Source organism: Pan paniscus, chromosome 2 (genome assembly GCF_029289425.2).
Source record: "Pan paniscus chromosome 2, NHGRI_mPanPan1-v2.0_pri, whole genome shotgun sequence".
Lineage (NCBI taxonomy): Eukaryota > Metazoa > Chordata > Mammalia > Primates > Hominidae > Pan > Pan paniscus.
Genome location: NC_085926.1, coordinates 194,422,086 through 194,439,408, shown reverse-complemented (window position 1 = coordinate 194,439,408; position 17,323 = coordinate 194,422,086). Strand labels below are relative to the sequence as shown.

The 17,323-nt window shown below is 42.6% G+C and overlaps 1 protein-coding gene across 3 annotated transcripts; it reads left to right on the top strand.

The window, feature by feature from the left end:
* The first annotated feature begins 42 nt into the window (after window positions 1–42).
* On the top strand, window positions 43–14,576 carry WDR53 (WD repeat domain 53). 3 transcript variants are annotated; one of them, XM_034957973.3, is made up of 3 exons: window positions 77–185; window positions 7,252–7,747; window positions 13,946–14,576. In XM_034957973.3, the coding sequence occupies exons 2-3, from the start codon at window positions 7,268–7,270 to the stop codon at window positions 14,540–14,542; spliced, it is 1,077 nt and encodes a 358-aa protein (XP_034813864.1). In that variant the 5' UTR covers window positions 77–185; window positions 7,252–7,267; the 3' UTR covers window positions 14,543–14,576. The 3 variants fall into 3 exon arrangements, with proteins under 3 accessions (XP_034813866.1, XP_034813864.1, XP_063458717.1); XM_063602647.1 differs by lacking the exon at window positions 77–185 and adding an exon at window positions 205–1,839; XM_034957975.3 differs by lacking the exon at window positions 7,252–7,747 and having other exon boundaries at window positions 43–185.
* Window positions 14,577–17,323: the final 2,747 nt, after the last annotated feature.

The following is a 17,323-nucleotide window of genomic DNA, read 5'->3' as shown; positions in this document are numbered from 1 at the left end:
CGCCAGCGGCTCCGCCATGCGGGTTGAGGGCACGAAGCAAGGGCGCACGCCCAGCTCGTTCGCGGTTCCTCTCGGCCCCGGATGTGACTGTTTGGCTGCGCCGCCTCACGCCTGACGCTCGGCGGGATTGGGCGCCGGCGGGTGAGGTTATCACTAGGCGCCGAGGAGGGGAGCGGGAAGCGCAGGTATGAGGCTGGCGCCGGTGGCTTCGATGCTGCTTTCCGGTGACTTCGATGCCGTTTTCCAGTGCTTTTTCCTTTTGCTGGTCTGGTGGCTCCGCGTCTGCTCTCCTGGGCTCCCTTTCCTGTGACGTTTCCCTGTGTCCGTTGGGTCCCTGCTTCAGACTCCAGCTCAACGCATGAAACTTTTCTTTCCTTGCTTGCCGGGTCCTAGCTCCCCAACCTTTTTGTGTAGCTTGGGCAGCGGAGGCCGTCTTTTCCTGGTCAGGCCCTCTCGTTCTCCCTAAATATCGGCACTTAGCGAACGTCTGTCCCTGTGTGCCTTCGCAAAGTAAGGTGGCTGCGACTGAGCACCCGTCGCCCAAACCTTCAGGTGCCATTTGAGCGCTAATTAAGTGCTGCCGTCTCTTGGACAAGAGGTGGTCTTTACTGGATCCACCGCTTAGTAAGCAGATGAAGGCAATGTAGTTTTAGTCAATTAAACATTCCAATAGGGAGAATGGCGTGGAGGCTCTAATTATAGATGGATTCTTGGAAGGGGAAGAATTTCAGCATCCCAGCTTGGGCAACATTGCGAGGCAGTGTCGCTACAAAAAAAATAGAAAAATTAGCCGAGGGTGGTGGCGTGCGCCTCTGGTCCCAGCTACTTGGGAGGCTGAGCCCGGGAGGTCGAGGCTGCGGTGAACCGTAATCGCACTGCTGTGCTCCAGCCTGGGCGACAGAGTGAGCCCCTACCTCTCACTCACACACACACACACACACACACACACACACACACACACACACACACACACAAGAATTTCAGCATTATTTGATTATACTACGATTTCCTAGGTGGCCCCAAAAGTTTTCCGACAGCCTTTAAAGCATGCTTAGTAAGAGAATAATAATAACATCATTTGAGCCACGGTGTGAACCAGGCACTGTATACTACGTCATTTACGCAGATTTTTATATACGTAATCCTCAAAACAACTCCATGAGCTAAGTAATTAAAATAATAGGGTTCACAGACTCCCTGGGTCAGCTCCAATGTCTTGGAACCTTTATGTAGTAAGAAATCTTTTCTGAAGCTTCTTGCTATGTATAATCCATTTCTTAGTCTCTAGTAAAAGCAAAGGAACGGTGGCTACCTTCCCTACCCTCTGATTCATGGTGTTTGATTATTATTTGCCTGTCCCTTCTCCTCATGTCTTTTTCACCAAGTCCAGTAACCCTAATTCTTTTCATTCTTACCAATGCCAGCGCCACAGCCCTTCAATCATTTTGGTTGCTATCCAGCTTCTCCACATCAAGTCCAACTTTAGAACAAGCCTGTAAAGAAAAGTTGACCTGTGCTGACTCTGGTGATGGTGACTGTCTCTCACTAATTTCTTTGAAGTCTTCAAGGATAAGCAGAGTTGATCCACCTGAGAAAGGGATCATGAACTAGACAGAATGAACAGCCTTAAAGGCACAGACACTTGAACGGGACGGTGTTGGTATGACTGGTGCAGAGTGTTTAAAGTAGAGATCACTCAGTTTTTAAAGACCGGCCTTTATCGTGTCACAGTACAGCCGAGGCAGAGCCTTTGAAGGATCCGATGTTGTCATTCTGGTACTAATCTAGTCCAGCCGCTGAGGTGACTTTCAACGGCAGACCGTCTCCTAAGCGCCCCAGGTAGAATTTCAGAGTAAAAGATTACCCTTCTCAACCCCTCCTTTTCTTTTTCACAAATCTTTCACCTGCTCATCACCCACCCCACCAAGCCCCTTCCCCATGTTCAGTACTCTCATTCTGCGCTCTGGCTGATGAGAACTGCCGGCTGTGGCACTTCACCCTTTTAAAAAATGCTCTGGGCCGGGTGCCGTGGCTCATGCCTGTAATCCCAGCACTTTGGGAGACCGAAGCGGGCGGATCACCTGCGGTCAGGAGTTCGAGACCAGCCTGGCCAACATGGTGAAACCCCATCTCTACCAAACATACAAAAATTAACCGGGCGTGGTGGTGCATGCCTGTAGTTCCAGCTACTCAGGAGGCTGAGGCACAAGAATCGCTTGAACCTGGGAGACGGAGGTTGCAGTGAGCCGAGATTGCACCATTGCACTCCAGCCTGGGCGACGAGAGCGAAACTCTGTCTCAAAAAAAAAAAGAAAAGAAAAGAAAAAAAATGCTCTCAAAATAACTCACCTGGCAGGGCACAGTGGCTCATGCCTGTAATCCCAGCACTTTGGGAGGCCGAGGTGGGTGGATTGCTTGAGCTCAGGAGTTAGACCAGCTTGGGCAACGTGGTGAAATCCTGTCTCTACAAAAAATACGATAATTAGCTGGGCGTGGTGGTGCATGCCTGTAATCCCAGCTACTTGGGAGACTGAGGTGGGAGGATTACTTGAGCCCAGAAGGTGGAAGTTGCAGTGAGCAGAGATTGGGCCACTACACTTCAGTATGGGTAACAGAGGGAGACCCTGTCTCAAAAAAAAAAACACAAAAAACTCACCTTTCCCTCACCCACTCTGTGTGATTTCTTTAGGTATTAGAAGGAAGTGATCTATTATCTAATTAAAGTAATTTACAGTAGGATATGATTAACTGCTGTGCTTAACGCTTTAGGCAACTCCATAGGAAAAGAGAAGCTTGTTGACTTGATACGTGAATGTGGGGATGGTGACACTTGACCTCTTTCTGCCAGGCTTTCCAGTTGCAGTCATAGAAAAGCAAGAAACAGTGGCTTGCCAACTCATTTCTGAAAAACTGTTTTGATTTAACCCAACTTTCATTGCATTTTTTCCCACTACCCTTGTATCACAGCAATCTGATTAACTTTTTCATAGTGTTCTTTGGTGTGTTTCAAATAATAACAAATCATTTTAGTTTTATAGACTAAGTAAACAAGTTTGGAGGCTCTAGTTGAATCGCTGATCAATAGTTTGCATAATAAATCTTGATTGACTAAAATTAATAGCCTCAGAGTGTATGGATTTCTGTTTCTGGGGCTTTCCAAACTCCCCCCCGCCCCCCCACCCCGACTCTCACCCAGGCTGGAGTGCAGTGGCACAATCTCAGCTCACCACTGCAATCTCCACCTCCCAGGTTCAAGCCCTCAGCCTCCCGAGTAGCTGGGATTACAGGCACGTACCACCACGCCCTGCTAATTTTTGTATTTTTAGTAGAGACAGGGTTTCTCCATCTTGGCCAGGGTGGTCTTGAACTCCTGACCTCAAGTGATCCGCCCTCCTCAGCCTCCCAAAGTGCTAGGATTGCAGGCGTGAGCCACCACGCCCAGCCTCCCCCGGCCCCCGCCTTTTTTTTTTTTTTTAACATTCCCAGTAACAGTTATTTATTTTTATTTTTCTGACTAGATAAATGATCAGTAAATATTATCTATGTGATTTAGAGAGTAGGAGTTTAGTGTGTAGAGTTTAATAAGATGAAAGTGTTCTTGGGGTCTTGTGAGACTAATAGAACAAGAGTTACTACTGGTTCCATTGTGGAAAAATTTATAGGAACTGTAGTCTTTATAATAATCCCTTTAAGGACAAAATTCGTTTATTGCCTGTCTTCTCACACTTCGGAGCAAAACTTAACTGAATGAACCTTGAAGATTGAGTTAATCTTTTCTAGAAAAGAATTAAATTAGGAAGAAAACCTGCTAAAACTTTTGTCTGTCAGTCAGCATTTACTTGGCTCTCCTGTGGGTAGATTTGTAATGGAGGAACAGCAGCACTAGAAACCTTGCCTCATTCTTGTTTCAGAGAAAACCTAAAATCCTAGCTGGGATCCAAAACCTGTATGCACACAAATATCAGCAAATCTTAATGCTCTAGAGTACAGACTTCCTGACTTCAAAGTTGATTAATCACAGCAAAATTAAAACTATAACTTGGCAAAAAAGTGATCGACATTCTAAAGATTTGAAAGCATTGGCTGGGTGCAGTGGCTCATGCCTGTGATGCCAGCACTTTGAGAGGCTGAGACGGGAGGATCACTTGAGCCCAGGAGTTCAAGAACAGCCTGGGGAATGTGGGGAAACCTCATCTCTACAAAAAAAATACAAAAAAATAGGTGGGTTTGGTGGTGAGAGCCTGTAGTCCCAGCTACTCAGGAGGCTAAGGCAGGAGGATCACTTGAGCCTGGGGAGGTCAAGGCCTGCATGACAGAGCAAGACCCTGTCTCAAAAAAAAAAAAAAAGAAAAGAAAAAAAAATTGAAATCGTTAAACAAAATTATTTGTAACTTAAATTGACTTTTCAATACTCAATTCAAATTTGTAGGATAGCATCTTTATCATGAGGTAAGTCAGTATTACAGTTCCTAAGCCTAAATACTATCAGTGCCTTTCGTTTAAAATCTTGGTTTATCTGGAACTTTTGGCAACAGTCTTCGTTACGGCATATTTACCTGCTGCTGTTTCAGTACTTGTCAGCAAAAATCAAACCACCAGGGCTCCCTGTTTTTACCTCCCTCTGAGTCATTTCCTCTCCAATTCTCTCCTTTAAATATTATTGCTTCAGTCTCCAGTTAGTTTCCTCTGTATATTAGTTGAGTGCTTCTGCTTGAAAACAAAAGTTTAATTTTGTTTTTTATTTTGTTATTTTTATGAACATTTCTATATTTGATTTTGTGATCACGTTTCTGTTACCTTGATTACTAATAGATCAGTGATTTTTTTGCAGTCTAATTAGTGATCGTATGTGTGACTAAAAGCAGGGGGAGGCTGGGTGCGGTGACTCACACCTATAATCCCAGCACTTTGGGAGGCTGAAGTGGGTGGATCACTTAAGATCAGAAGTTCAAGACCAACCTGGCCAACATGGTGAAACCCTGTCTCTACTAAAAATGGAAAAGTTAGCCTGGCGTGGTGGCAGGCGTCTATAATCTCAGCTACTTGGGAGGCTGAGGCAGGAGAATCGCTTAAACATAGGAGGCAGAGGTTGCAGAGAGCTGAGATTGTGCCATTGCACTCCAACCTGGGCGACAGAGCAAGACTCCATCTCAAAAAAAAAAAAAAAGCTTTGTGTTGGGAATGGAAACTTTGGGCAGATTGCCAGATTATTTTAAATGATTGTATCTCTGTACCACTGGGCTAAATTCAAGTATCTTATCTGAAAATAGCACAACAGCTCTGGGGGCTGGCACTCGGGTAAGCTCTCCTTTCACTTATGAAATGAAAAATTAAATTTGTCCAGGTAGATTTGTTTGCTTCCTTTTGTCTTGACCAAGATTAGAGTTGTATAAATTGCCCTGATTTCCTTTTTGCCTTGACCAGCAGGCGGGCAAGGCAGGCCAGTATTAAGTGGCATTTCCAGTGTGTGTATACCTGGGATTCCTAGAGGATGAGAGATCTAAATTTCACACTGTTGTGTAAGTGCAGGTAGATGATAATATGATTAAACATATGTGAGTACATTTCCAAGCACTGACGACTTACTAGTAACTTTTGGTCATTTTCTGTTTCTTCAAAGAATAATAACAAAACTGTTGTCAGGTGGAGTTGTTAGAAAAGGACCTTCATTATTTAAATATTTGGAGCCTGGGCAACATAGGGAGACCCCGACTTTGCAAAAAAAAATTTAATAAAATAAAAATTAGCCAGGCATGGTGGTGCACATAAGTGGTCTGAGCTACTCAGGAGACTGAGGTGGGAGGATTGCTTAGGCCTGGGAGGTCAAGGCTGCAGTGAGCCACGATTGTGCCACTGCACTGCAGCCTGGGTGACAGAGCAAAACCCTGTCTCAAAACAAAAACAAAACATTTGGGATCTGTTACAAATCCTAAGAGTCAAGTGACCTTGGGAAAATTATTTAACATTTCTGAGACTCAGTTTTATTATCCCTAAAATGGAATAATACCAATCAAAAGGGTTGTTTTGAGATAAAATTAGATAACCTACTGAATAAGTGTCTGGTGGGGAGACCAAGGGCCTGCCATTTTCACCATTTCCCCAGGTGGTCATTAGTTTAATACAGAGTCTGCAATTCCACTGTACATCAGGATCACCTGCAGGACTTACTACAACACATTGCAGCCGGGCGTGGTGGCTCACGCTTATAATCCCAGCACTTTGGGAGGCCAAGGTGGGTGGATCACCTGAGGTCAGGAGTTCGAGACCAGCCTGGCCAACATGGTGAAACCCCCGTCTCTACTAAAAATACAAAAATTAGCCAGGCATGGTGCCGGGTGCCTGTTATCTCAGCTACTCGGGAGGCTGAGGCAGGAAAATTGCTGGAAACCGGGAGGCGGAGGTTGCAGTGAGCCGAGATCATCCATTGCACTCCAGCCCGGGCCAAAAGCAGCGAGACTCCATCTCAGAAAACAAAACAAAACAACAACAACAAAAACACATTGCTTGGTCTCACCCCCAGTTTCAGATTCAGTAGATCTAGGGTTGGGTCTGACAATTTGCATTTCTGACAAGTTCCTAGGTGATGCTGATGCTGCTAGTTTGGGGACCACACTTTGAGAGTACTGGTGCAGTATATGTAATGCCACTTTGCACCGGCCTAATAAAAATCGAAAAAGTAACAATAGCAATGCTTGTTGAGGATTCATTATGTATCAGGCACTATTATGTGTGATTTACATATATTATGATCCTATGAAATGAGTGTCGTTATTATCCTCATTTTATAGAGAAGAAAAGTGAGTGACAGGTTCAGTAATTTGCCCAGTCCCCTAGCTACTGCAAACCTGGAGAGCCTAGCTGCAGAGCTCACCATCTAAAACATTATTCAGATAAGAGGCATAACCTGATGATTTTGCAGCCCTCTCTTTAAAATAATTTTTCTTAATTTAAAATATGTAGTGTTTATTCTTCTGTGGGTTCCATATGAAAGACTGGAGGACCGGCCTTACCTAGATCCCTGATGGCAAAGGAAGCCCACTGAAGTATTTGCCAGCCAGGATACAACCCTGTGTTCAGCTAGGCTTTTGGAGACGTGATCTTTAAGTGTCTCTTTTTTTTTAATTAATTGAGTTTTTTTAAGATGTCTTTTTAAAACATTTTAAAAGATGAAATATTGTTTGTTACATCTGTCTCCTCCCATCAAGTCGATGTATAAAACATGAGATTACAGTTGTTTCCCCCACTTTACAGAGTCTCCGGGACCATTATGGCAGTCAAGTGGACGGGTGGGCATTCTTCTCCTGTCCTCTGCCTGAATGCAAGTAAAGAAGGGCTGCTGGCTTCTGGAGCAGAGGGCGGAGATCTCACGGCTTGGGGTGAAGATGGAACTCCATTAGGACACACGCGGTTCCAAGGGGCTGATGATGTTACCAGTGTCTTATTTTCTCCCTCCTGTCCCACCAAGCTCTATGCCTCACATGGAGAAACCATTAGTGTACTGGATGTCAGGTCCCTCAAAGATTCCTTGGACCATTTTCATGTGAATGAAGAAGAAATCAATTGTCTTTCATTGAATCAAACGGAAAACCTGCTGGCTTCTGCTGACGACTCTGGGGCAATCAAAATCCTAGACTTGGAAAACAAGAAAGTTATCAGATCCTTGAAGAGACATTCCAATATCTGCTCCTCAGTGGCTTTTCGGCCTCAGAGGCCTCAGAGCCTGGTGTCATGTGGACTGGATATGCAGGTGATGCTTTTGCACACAGTACTTGGGGAATTTCTGAGTGGGATTTGCTAACAGGATCAAATTATTGATCACACGAAATATCTTTGCTTTTTCTGTTTTCTACTAACATATCCATTTATGAACAATGAGCCTTATTTCTACATTTAATGCTAGTCTGATAAAACCTAATAGAATTTATTCACAAAGTAATCATTAATCCTTTACTTTTCCTTTCTCTATACTGTAAGATACTCCTAAAACCTGAAAATTCAAATATTTGATTGTAAACATCTGTTTAAACAAACAGTGAGTACTAAAGGCAGAGTTGGTCCACCCACTCTCTGTAAACTCTGTTTAAACAAAAAGTTAGAGGGGTCTGTTTTTACTTTAAAGTTCTGGGGTACATTAACTGAAATAGTGTGTATTGGTGATCAGGATCAGAGCACTGTATTCAATGCTGAGTTTTGAAAGGAGCATCACGGCTGGGCACGGTGGCTCACGCCTGTAATCCCAGCACTTTGGAAGGCCAAGGTGGGCAGATCACTTGAGGTCATCAAGACCAGCCTGGCCAACGTGGTGAAACCCTGTCTCTACTAGAAATACAAAAATTAGCCAGGTGTGGTGGCGGGCGCCTGCAATCCCAGCTACTTGGGAGGCTGAGGCAGCAGAATTGCTTGACCCAGGAGGCGGAGGTTGCAGTGAGCCGAGATCATGCCACTGCACTCCTGCCTAGGCAACAGAGTGAGACTCTGTCTAAAAAAAAAAAAAAAAAAAAAAGGAGCATCACAAATTGCCCAAATACAGAGGAAGTCCATCAGGAGAGTAGATGTATCTAGAAACCCATTATGTAGAGAACTGGAGGCGTTTAATTCTTAGTTTTCATGAGGGGAAAAAATGGAATATGCTGGTCTTCATAAGAGAAGTCATGGGAAAGCAGATTTGGGCTTAATGTAAACGTTTTCAAATAGCTTGAACGTTCCCATGGCAGGATGTGCTTCCTCTTGAGAGAGTAAATCTCATCACTGGAGTGAGAGTCGTCATGATTTCTGTCTGTTGAGCACTTAGTTCTTGCCAATGCTTTGTGTATATTAGTTTTAATTCTAATCACACCCTCCTAGTTATTTTTTTTTAATAAATAAACTGAAATTCACATGAAGTATCTGCATTGCCACCTGACTGAGATTCAAACCTCAATCTCTCTGGCTCCAAAAGCTATGTTTTTTCTCTAGGATGACAGGTATTCAAGCAGAGTATCATCAATAATGTCACAGAAAAGTTTCTTGGTTTGGGGTCAGGTGGCTTCTAGAGAGAGAACCATTGTGAATGACCGATGTGTCCAGCACTGTTTAGGCATTTAATCTCTGTTCTCAGTTACATACAGTATCTTCTAAGATTCCATGTTCTTTTTAATAGCATCAGAAGTTTTGACTTCCACCCTCTTGGCTAGTGGTCTTTACCTCTCCCTCCCCAACCCTGCATACCCCTCATAATTGAAGAATGATGAGACTGTTTTTGTTGTCACCGTGCTGTTCCCCTCTCCTGCAAGCTACCAGTATTCAGTAGGCAGAATCAGTGGGTGTCCTGCAGTGCTGGGATAGTCTCCAAACAATAAAGAATTGTCTCCCCAAAAACATCTGTAGTGCCTGGGTTGAGACTCACTCTACATGTATGGGGCATAGTGACCCTACAACCTCTATCTTCCTTTTCCACTCCTAGGTTTTGACCAAGCCCTTTATAAATCTCCTACATTCTCCACCCTAGTGGTGATAATCTGCCCTTGTGGTTGTAAAGAAAGACCTGTACAACCAGATGGATATGTTTTAAGTAGGCAGATTGTACAGTGTGTCTTTGAGTAGTCATTCTGTCATCCTTCAGCTGTACCACTTTTCCATCAGTGGTTCATTAACCACTAGGCATGGCAATAGACAATTGGGTACGCAAAAGTGATGTGTACTTTTCAGATTAGATGAGGAATGGGCATTCAGAATTTACTGTCTTGCCCCCAGTTCCAGGTAAGACGTTTTAGTGGCAGGCACTTGCTAGTGAACAGCCCTGGAAACAAGTATTTTGAAAAAGGGAGGCTCGGGTAATTTCCTATTTTGATTTGCCTGGTAAAATTGCTAAAGGTTCATGGTAGATTTGTTTCTACACTGGGTTGTGATGTAACAGCCATACAACCATGCTTTTAAGAAATGACTTCCTTAACTGAAGTTGAAACTCTATAATTTTTTCCACAGTTATCTTCCTAAAACCTGTTGATCCAGTATTATCCTAAACTTTAAGGATAGCCAGTCTATGGGGGAGCCCAAGAATGTAGGCACAGTAATAGTGGAAGGGAGTTCTGACTATTTTGAGTTACTTCTCTCTGAGCAAACAAATTTTATCTCAAGGCAGGAATTGAATGATTGCCATGTTCAGCATACCTATCTTTGTTCTTATGTAACAGTAATTATAAAGTTATTTCTTTTGACTTAGGTTTAAATAATTAGGCAGGGCCAGGTGTGGTAGCTTATGTGCCTGAGGGCTCATGCCTGGGATCCCAGCACTTTGGGAGGCCAAGGCAGGCAGATCGCTTGAGCCCAGGAGTTCGAGACCAGCCTGGGCAACATGGCAAAACCCTATCTCTACAAAAAATACGAAAATTAGCCAGGTGTGCTAGCATCCACCTGTGGTCCCAGCTACTTAGGAACTTGACGTGGGAGGATCACCTGAGCCCAGGGAGGTGGAGGTTGTAGTGAGCCATGATCTTGCCACTGCACTCCAGCCTGGATGACAAAGTGAGACCCTGTCTCAAAAAAATAAAATAGGCAAAGCGCATTCAAAGAGGCAGGGACCCTAAAAGCAAAGTGTGGTTCTTTAAGACATGTGAGGCTGCTTAATTTTTTATTTAATAGGTACAAAGTAATATATATATGAGGTGTAAAGAATAACATTAGGCCAGGCACAGTGGCTCATGCCTATAATCCCAGAACTTTGGGAGGCCATGGCAGGTGGATCGCTTGAGCTCAGGAGTTTGTGACCAGCCTGGGCAACACAGCGAAACCCCGTCTCAACAAAAGATACAAAAAGTAGCCAGGTGTGTAGTGAGCATCTGTAGTCCCAGCTACTTGGGGGGCTGAGACGGGAGAATTGCTTGATCCCGAGAGGTTGAGGTTGCAGTGAGCCAAGATTGTGCCACTGCACTCCAGCCTGGGTGACAGTGAGACCTTGTCTCAAAAAAAAAAAAAAGAAAAGAAAAAAAATTAAATAAATACCTGTATACCTACCATTCAACTATAGTTTTTTTCTTGAAAGACTTAGAAAATTAAAACTGTCATATTTCTGTAGCATACATGTTGATTTTCTTTCCCTGCCCCTTTCTGCATCTGAAAACAAATGATTGAAAGGTTTGTTGTTCTTTCTGGATTTTTAAGACCAAAATCCCAACACTTACAGACCAGGATGGTGGAGAAGCCTCTTTTGTTTGTTTGTTTTTGAGACAGGGTCTTTGTCATCCAGGCTGGAGTGCAGTGGTACAATTACAGCTCACCGCAGCCTCGCACTCCCTCGGGTGATCCTCCCACCTCATCCTCCTGCGTAGCTGGGACTACAGGCACAAGCCGCCACATCCAGCTAATTTTTTTTATTTTTGCTGCAGAGGAGGGCTGGCTCCCTGTGTTCTCCAGGCCGGTCTCGAACTCCTGGGCTCAAGCAGTCCTGCCATGGCCTCCCAAAGTGCTGGGATTATAGGCATGAGCCACTGCACCTGGCCTGAAGAGGCTCTTTATCTTGAAGATGAGTCTTTTATGTGGAAAGAAATGTTTTTGTAAAAGGGGAATTTTTTTTGAAAGGTCACTTTGTTATGATTACATTCACTTCTGAACATTTGCTGGTTCCCCACTTTTTCTCCCTTCGATGTTTTGCAGAACCATAAGCCCCAAACTCTTTCATTCTTTTCTTTCAGTATCTCTAGCTCTCTTGATTAGGATGAGAACTGCTTGAACAGCTGGTTGAGAAATTAAGTGTGAAACACCTTGGAGTCTTTAGCATTTTAGAAAAGTCAAGAAGCATAAAGGGAATGTCCAGACAGGAACAGTCTGGAATCCTCAATACGTGGAAATGATTCTAGACTTGGTAGAATCTGGGATGGCTGTTAACACATTTAGATGATTTAAGTCAAATACAAAAGGTGTTTCAGCTGCTGAAACACTCTGGGTGCAGTTCATGTTTGAATGTCTTTGGAGGACAGAAAATACAGTCCATTCATAAGGGCTGTATGAAAAAGAACTGGGTCTATCTGCCAATACAGTGAAGCTAGCAGATTCTAGAATGTCCATTTTCCATGTGTGTGTGTGTGTGTATTTTCTTTTTTTTTTTTTTAAAGACGGAGTCTTGCTCTGTTGCCCAGGCTGGAGTGCAGTGGTGTGATCTCGGCTCACTGCAAGCTCCGCCTCCCAGGTTCACGCCATTCTCCTGCCTCAGCCTCCCGAGTAGCTGGGACTACAGGCGCCCACCACCATGCCTAGCTAATTTTTTGTATTTTTAGTAGAGATGGGGTTTCACTGTGTTAGCCAGGATGGTCTCGATCTCCTGACATCGTGATCCGCCCACCTCAGCCTCCCAAAGTGCTGGGATTAGAGGTGTGAGCCACCGTGCCCAGCCGTGTTTAGATTTTTTAATAGAAACTGTTTTGGGGCATTGTGGCTGATGCGTGTAATCCCATCACTTTGGGAGGTGGAGATGAGTGGATCGCTTGAGCCCAGCAGTTGGAGACCAGCCTGGGCAACATAGCAAAAACCCCGTCTCTACAAAAAAATACAAAAATTAGCTGGGTGTGGTAGCATGCACCTGTAGTCCCATCTACTTGGGAGGCTGAGGTGGAAGGATCACTTGAACCCAAGAGATCAAGGCTGCAGTGAGCCATGGTCGTGCCACTGCACTCTAGCCTGGGTGACAAAGTGAGACCCTATTTTTTAAAAAAAAACTATTTTCATATCAAGTTTCAGCACTCCTTCGTGTTATATTTTCTAATATTTATTTATTTTACTTTAGCTTATTTCAATTTGTTCGTACTTTAACTTCACCCAAACAGTGATTGTTAGTCACATAGTATAATGTTATAAATCCAAGTCAAAGAGATTTTCATCTAAGAGAAGCAGAATGTAAGTGTTACTAGATGTCACTGCTTTTGAAAATAGGCCACTGAGAATAATCATAAGGGAAGTTACCTTGAATAGGAAACCAAATTCTTAATAGCATTAGCAATAGTAATCTTGCCAATTCAGATCTATGCTTTTCACTGTCTAAACAAGCTCATGCTTCTTCCAGTGTCTGTTAAAATTGTGAGTTATAATTCAGGGATGATGGTAAACTACATGATAAAGCTGTCTGTTTGCTTTGAAAGTATTAAGAGTATTTTTCTTTGCAAAATGGTTGATAGAGGAAAAGAATGAATCACTAGATGATAATGTAAAACCCATTCACAAAGCTTATTTAAAAAAAACAAAAAGCACCAGGTCGGGAACAACGAAAAGCCAAATGAAATTAATACCAGGATGTCATATTAATCAACAGACATGTTTGGAATTTCTCCTCTTTCTCAGCCATTATGCTAGGCATTAGCAAAGACTAAGTAAGTCTCAAGAAACTGATAAGCTAGTAGAATATGTCAATTAATAGAATAGAAACTAGATACAGGAAGGAGAAGCGGGCTGAAATAGGAAAGCCTTCTTGGAGGCACCAGGACTGAGCTTAAGCCCCTTGGATGGGTAATTGGGTAATGTGAAAGGAAAGGAAGGCATTCCAGATGGAAAGCATTTCAGTGATAGTCCAGATCGAGTTTATTTAGTTGATAGGCCTTTTGACCTATAACCAGCATAGACTAAAACTAGCAAATTTGATAATCTTTGGTTTTACTTGAAGAGATGAGAGCAGAAAAACCTTTAGAAACCGGCAGCTGCTTAACAATTACACTTTAATGGAGTTTATTAATCAAAAATTATTCAGGATCTTGTTTAATTCTACCTTAATTCTACCTAACCGCACTCTAGTTTTAGTCCCGGGGCAGCATTCCACTGGCATGTTATGGCAGCATTTGATTATTTTTTAATACTGCTGAGAACGTGCACTACTGCTCATTCTCAGACTACTTTAACGATTTTATTAGAAGCTGAATAAGCATGATAGTTGAGCAAATTGGCTAGCATTTTGTATGACTGTGTAATTTCTTCTTATGTAAAGGTGATGCTGTGGAGTCTTCAAAAAGCCCGACCACTCTGGATTACAAATTTACAGGAGGATGAAACAGAAGAAATGGAAGGCCCACAGTCACCTGGTCAGCTCTTAAACCCTGCCCTAGCCCATTCTATCTCTGTGGCTTCGTGTGGTAATATTTTTAGTTGTGGTGCAGAAGATGGTAAGGTTCGAATCTTTCGGGTGATGGGAGTTAAGTGTGAACAGGAACTGGGATTTAAGGGCCACACTTTAGGGGTATCCCAGGTCTGCTTTCTCCCGGAATCCTATTTGCTGCTTACTGGAGGGAATGATGGTAAGATCACGTTGTGGGATGCAAACAGTGAAGTTGAGAAAAAACAGAAGAGTCCCACAAAACGTACCCACAGGAAGAAACCTAAAAGAGGAACTTGCACCAAGCAGGGTGGAAAAACTAACGCTTCAGTAACAGATGAGGAAGAACATGGCAACATTTTACCAAAGCTAAATATTGACCATGGAGAAAAAGTGAACTGGCTCTTGGGTACAAAAATAAAGGGACACCAAAATATATTAGTAGCTGATCAAACTAGTTGTATATCTGTATACCCCTTAAATGAATTTTAAATCCAATAAAAACATTTGAAGAATTGTGGCAAAACTGTTTTTCAGATTAAAAAAAAAAGCTCCTGGTTCTTTATTTAAGCTGTTTGTTATATGTAAAATCATACTCTTGTGCTGTACAAATTTTAAGATATTTGAACAAAAGACAATTGGATATTTATATAGTAAGTGATACGTTAAAGTTTGGAGGAAGAGAATGAATATTCATTGTGTACCATGTACCAGCCGTTTTACGTATATTTGATTTCTTGTTCCGAATCATTGAAGTGATTTCCCCCATTTTAGTGCCACAGGAATTAAGACTTAGAAATGTTAAGTAACTTAAAGATCCAGGAAAATTGCAGGCACAACAACTTGTCTGGAAAGGACCTTGTTAAGCTGCCTACCGTAGGGAAGCCCACATCCTGGTCCAAATTGGTCACCATATTAGTTATTTCTGTCCAGGCGCAGTGACTCACGCCTGTAATCCCAGCACTTTGGGAGGCCGATGCGGGCAGATCATCTGAGGTCAGGAGTTAGAAACCAGCCTGGCCAACATGGCAAAAACCCATCTCTACTAAAAATACAAAAATTGGCCAGGCCTAGTGGCACGTGCCTGTAATCCAAGCTACTCAGGAGACTGAGACGGGAGAATCGCCTGAACCCAGAAGGTAGAGGTTGCAGTGAGCCAAGATCACACCACTGCACTCTAGCCTAGGCGACAGAGCGACTCTGTCTCTAAATAAATAAATAAATCACATTAGTTATTTCTGATCCCAGGATGTCATGAGGAGCATTACCAAGTTGGAAGAGGAAACCTGTTCTTGCTTGTTCTGTGTAAAGCCCAAATTGCTTTGCTGACAATTACCTTTCGCTGTGTTTCTAAAAAACAAAAAGGGTTCCAGGGTCAAATCAGTTTAGGGTATTATGCAGCAATCCAGGCCATGATGCTGGTGGAGTGAGAATAAATTGCAGTTATTAATAAGCAGAAATTCTGACGAAGCAGAAGATAGAAAAGAGAATAGAGGCCTAGATAGGGTGTCAAGAGTTATGTTCGTTTTCATTGAGGCCTGGATTGCTGTCTTCTCTGCATGTTCTTTCAGCTTTCACTCATACTGCCTACTCTTATATTTAGAGTTTTTTAAATTTTAATTTAATTTTTTTATAGAGAGGAGCCTTGCTATGTTGGCCAAACTGGTCTCAAACTCCTGGCCTCAAGCAATCCTCCTGTCTTAGCCTCCCAAAGTGCTGGGAGTACAGGTGTGAGCCACCGTACCTGGCCTATATTCAAAGCTTTGAAGAGATCATCTGATTGGTTACCATTATTCTTGTTTGTGGAGATCTCTTTTTCATAAATTCAGTTTTAGTCAGGACTCCTGTTGCAGGTGACAGAAACCAAATTCAAATTGGCTTAACAGAATAAAAAGGAATGTATTGGCTCACATAGCTGAGAAGTCCAAGAACAGTCAGGTGCATACTGCTGAGGCGGCTACGCTGGCAGGGTAAGCAAAAGAAGCACCCCAGCCTAAGTTTACAGAGAACCAGGACATCATTTTGAATATAACTTAGTTCTAATAGTCAAATGGCCACTCAAGGTGACAAATAGGAACTTCAGTGGTCACCCCTCGGAAGCAAGCTTTCAATGTCCCCCACCTGTAGAAGGCTGAAAAACATCCTCCAAAGATAACAGGTTCCAATCACTGGAACCTGTATTACTTATTACCATTAAATATAAATTTTAATTATTTAATTTAAAATATTGTGAATATTATGAGATTGCTATGTAACTTAAATAATATTGATAATATTTATTAATATTTATATTTAATGATAAGTAAATTTATAAACATTTGGCAGAAGGATCTTTGCAGATCCGATTAATTTATGAATCTTAAAGAATTATGTTAAAATAATATTTTGCAAATAACCTATGTACGTCCTCCTATAAACGTTAAATCATCTCGATTACTTATAATCCTTAATACAATGGAAATGCTATATAAATAGTATTCTGTGTTTTTTATTTGTATTATTTTTTATCATTGTATAGTTGTATAGTTGTGTTCTGTTGTTTTTTCTTCCCCGAAGACATTTGAGCCATGGTTGATTGACTCCACAGACTGTGGAACCCATGAGTACCGAGGCATAACTATGTGCTTTTCTATTTTTATTAGAGTGTAAGATGCTTGAAGGCAAAGACTACCCTCTTTCACTTCAGAGCATATCGTGTGGCCTGTCCTAGGCTTCCCAGCCAACACAAACGGTACTCATAAGATATTAAATGAATCAAAGGAGATCCAGAAAGTTAAAATGTGGTTAGAAAAAAAGCCTGAAGGGAACTGGTGGCAGGATTGCCTGACAACTAGACCCAACCCTTTGCTTGTTCTTCAAGTTATTTTTATTTTATTTATTTTTATTTATTTATTTTTATTTTTTGAGATGAAGTCTTGCTGTGTCACCCAGGCTGGAGTGCAGTAGTATGATCTCAGCTCACTGCAACCTACACCTCCCAGGTTCAAACAGTTCTCCTGCCTCAGCCTTTTGAGTAGCTGGGATTACAGGCACCTGCCACCACACCCAGCTAATTTTTGTATTTTTAGTAGAGACTCAGTTTTGCCATGTTGCCCAGGCTGGTCTCAAACTCCTGACCTCAGGTGATCCCCACCTCGGCCTCTCAAAGGGATGGGATTACAGGCGTGAGCCTCCACACCCAGCCTCTTCAGATTATTTTTAACACCAGCTATCAGGGCTACACATTCTCCTAACCAATGCTGAACTCACAGACACCTAAACATGCTCATTTCA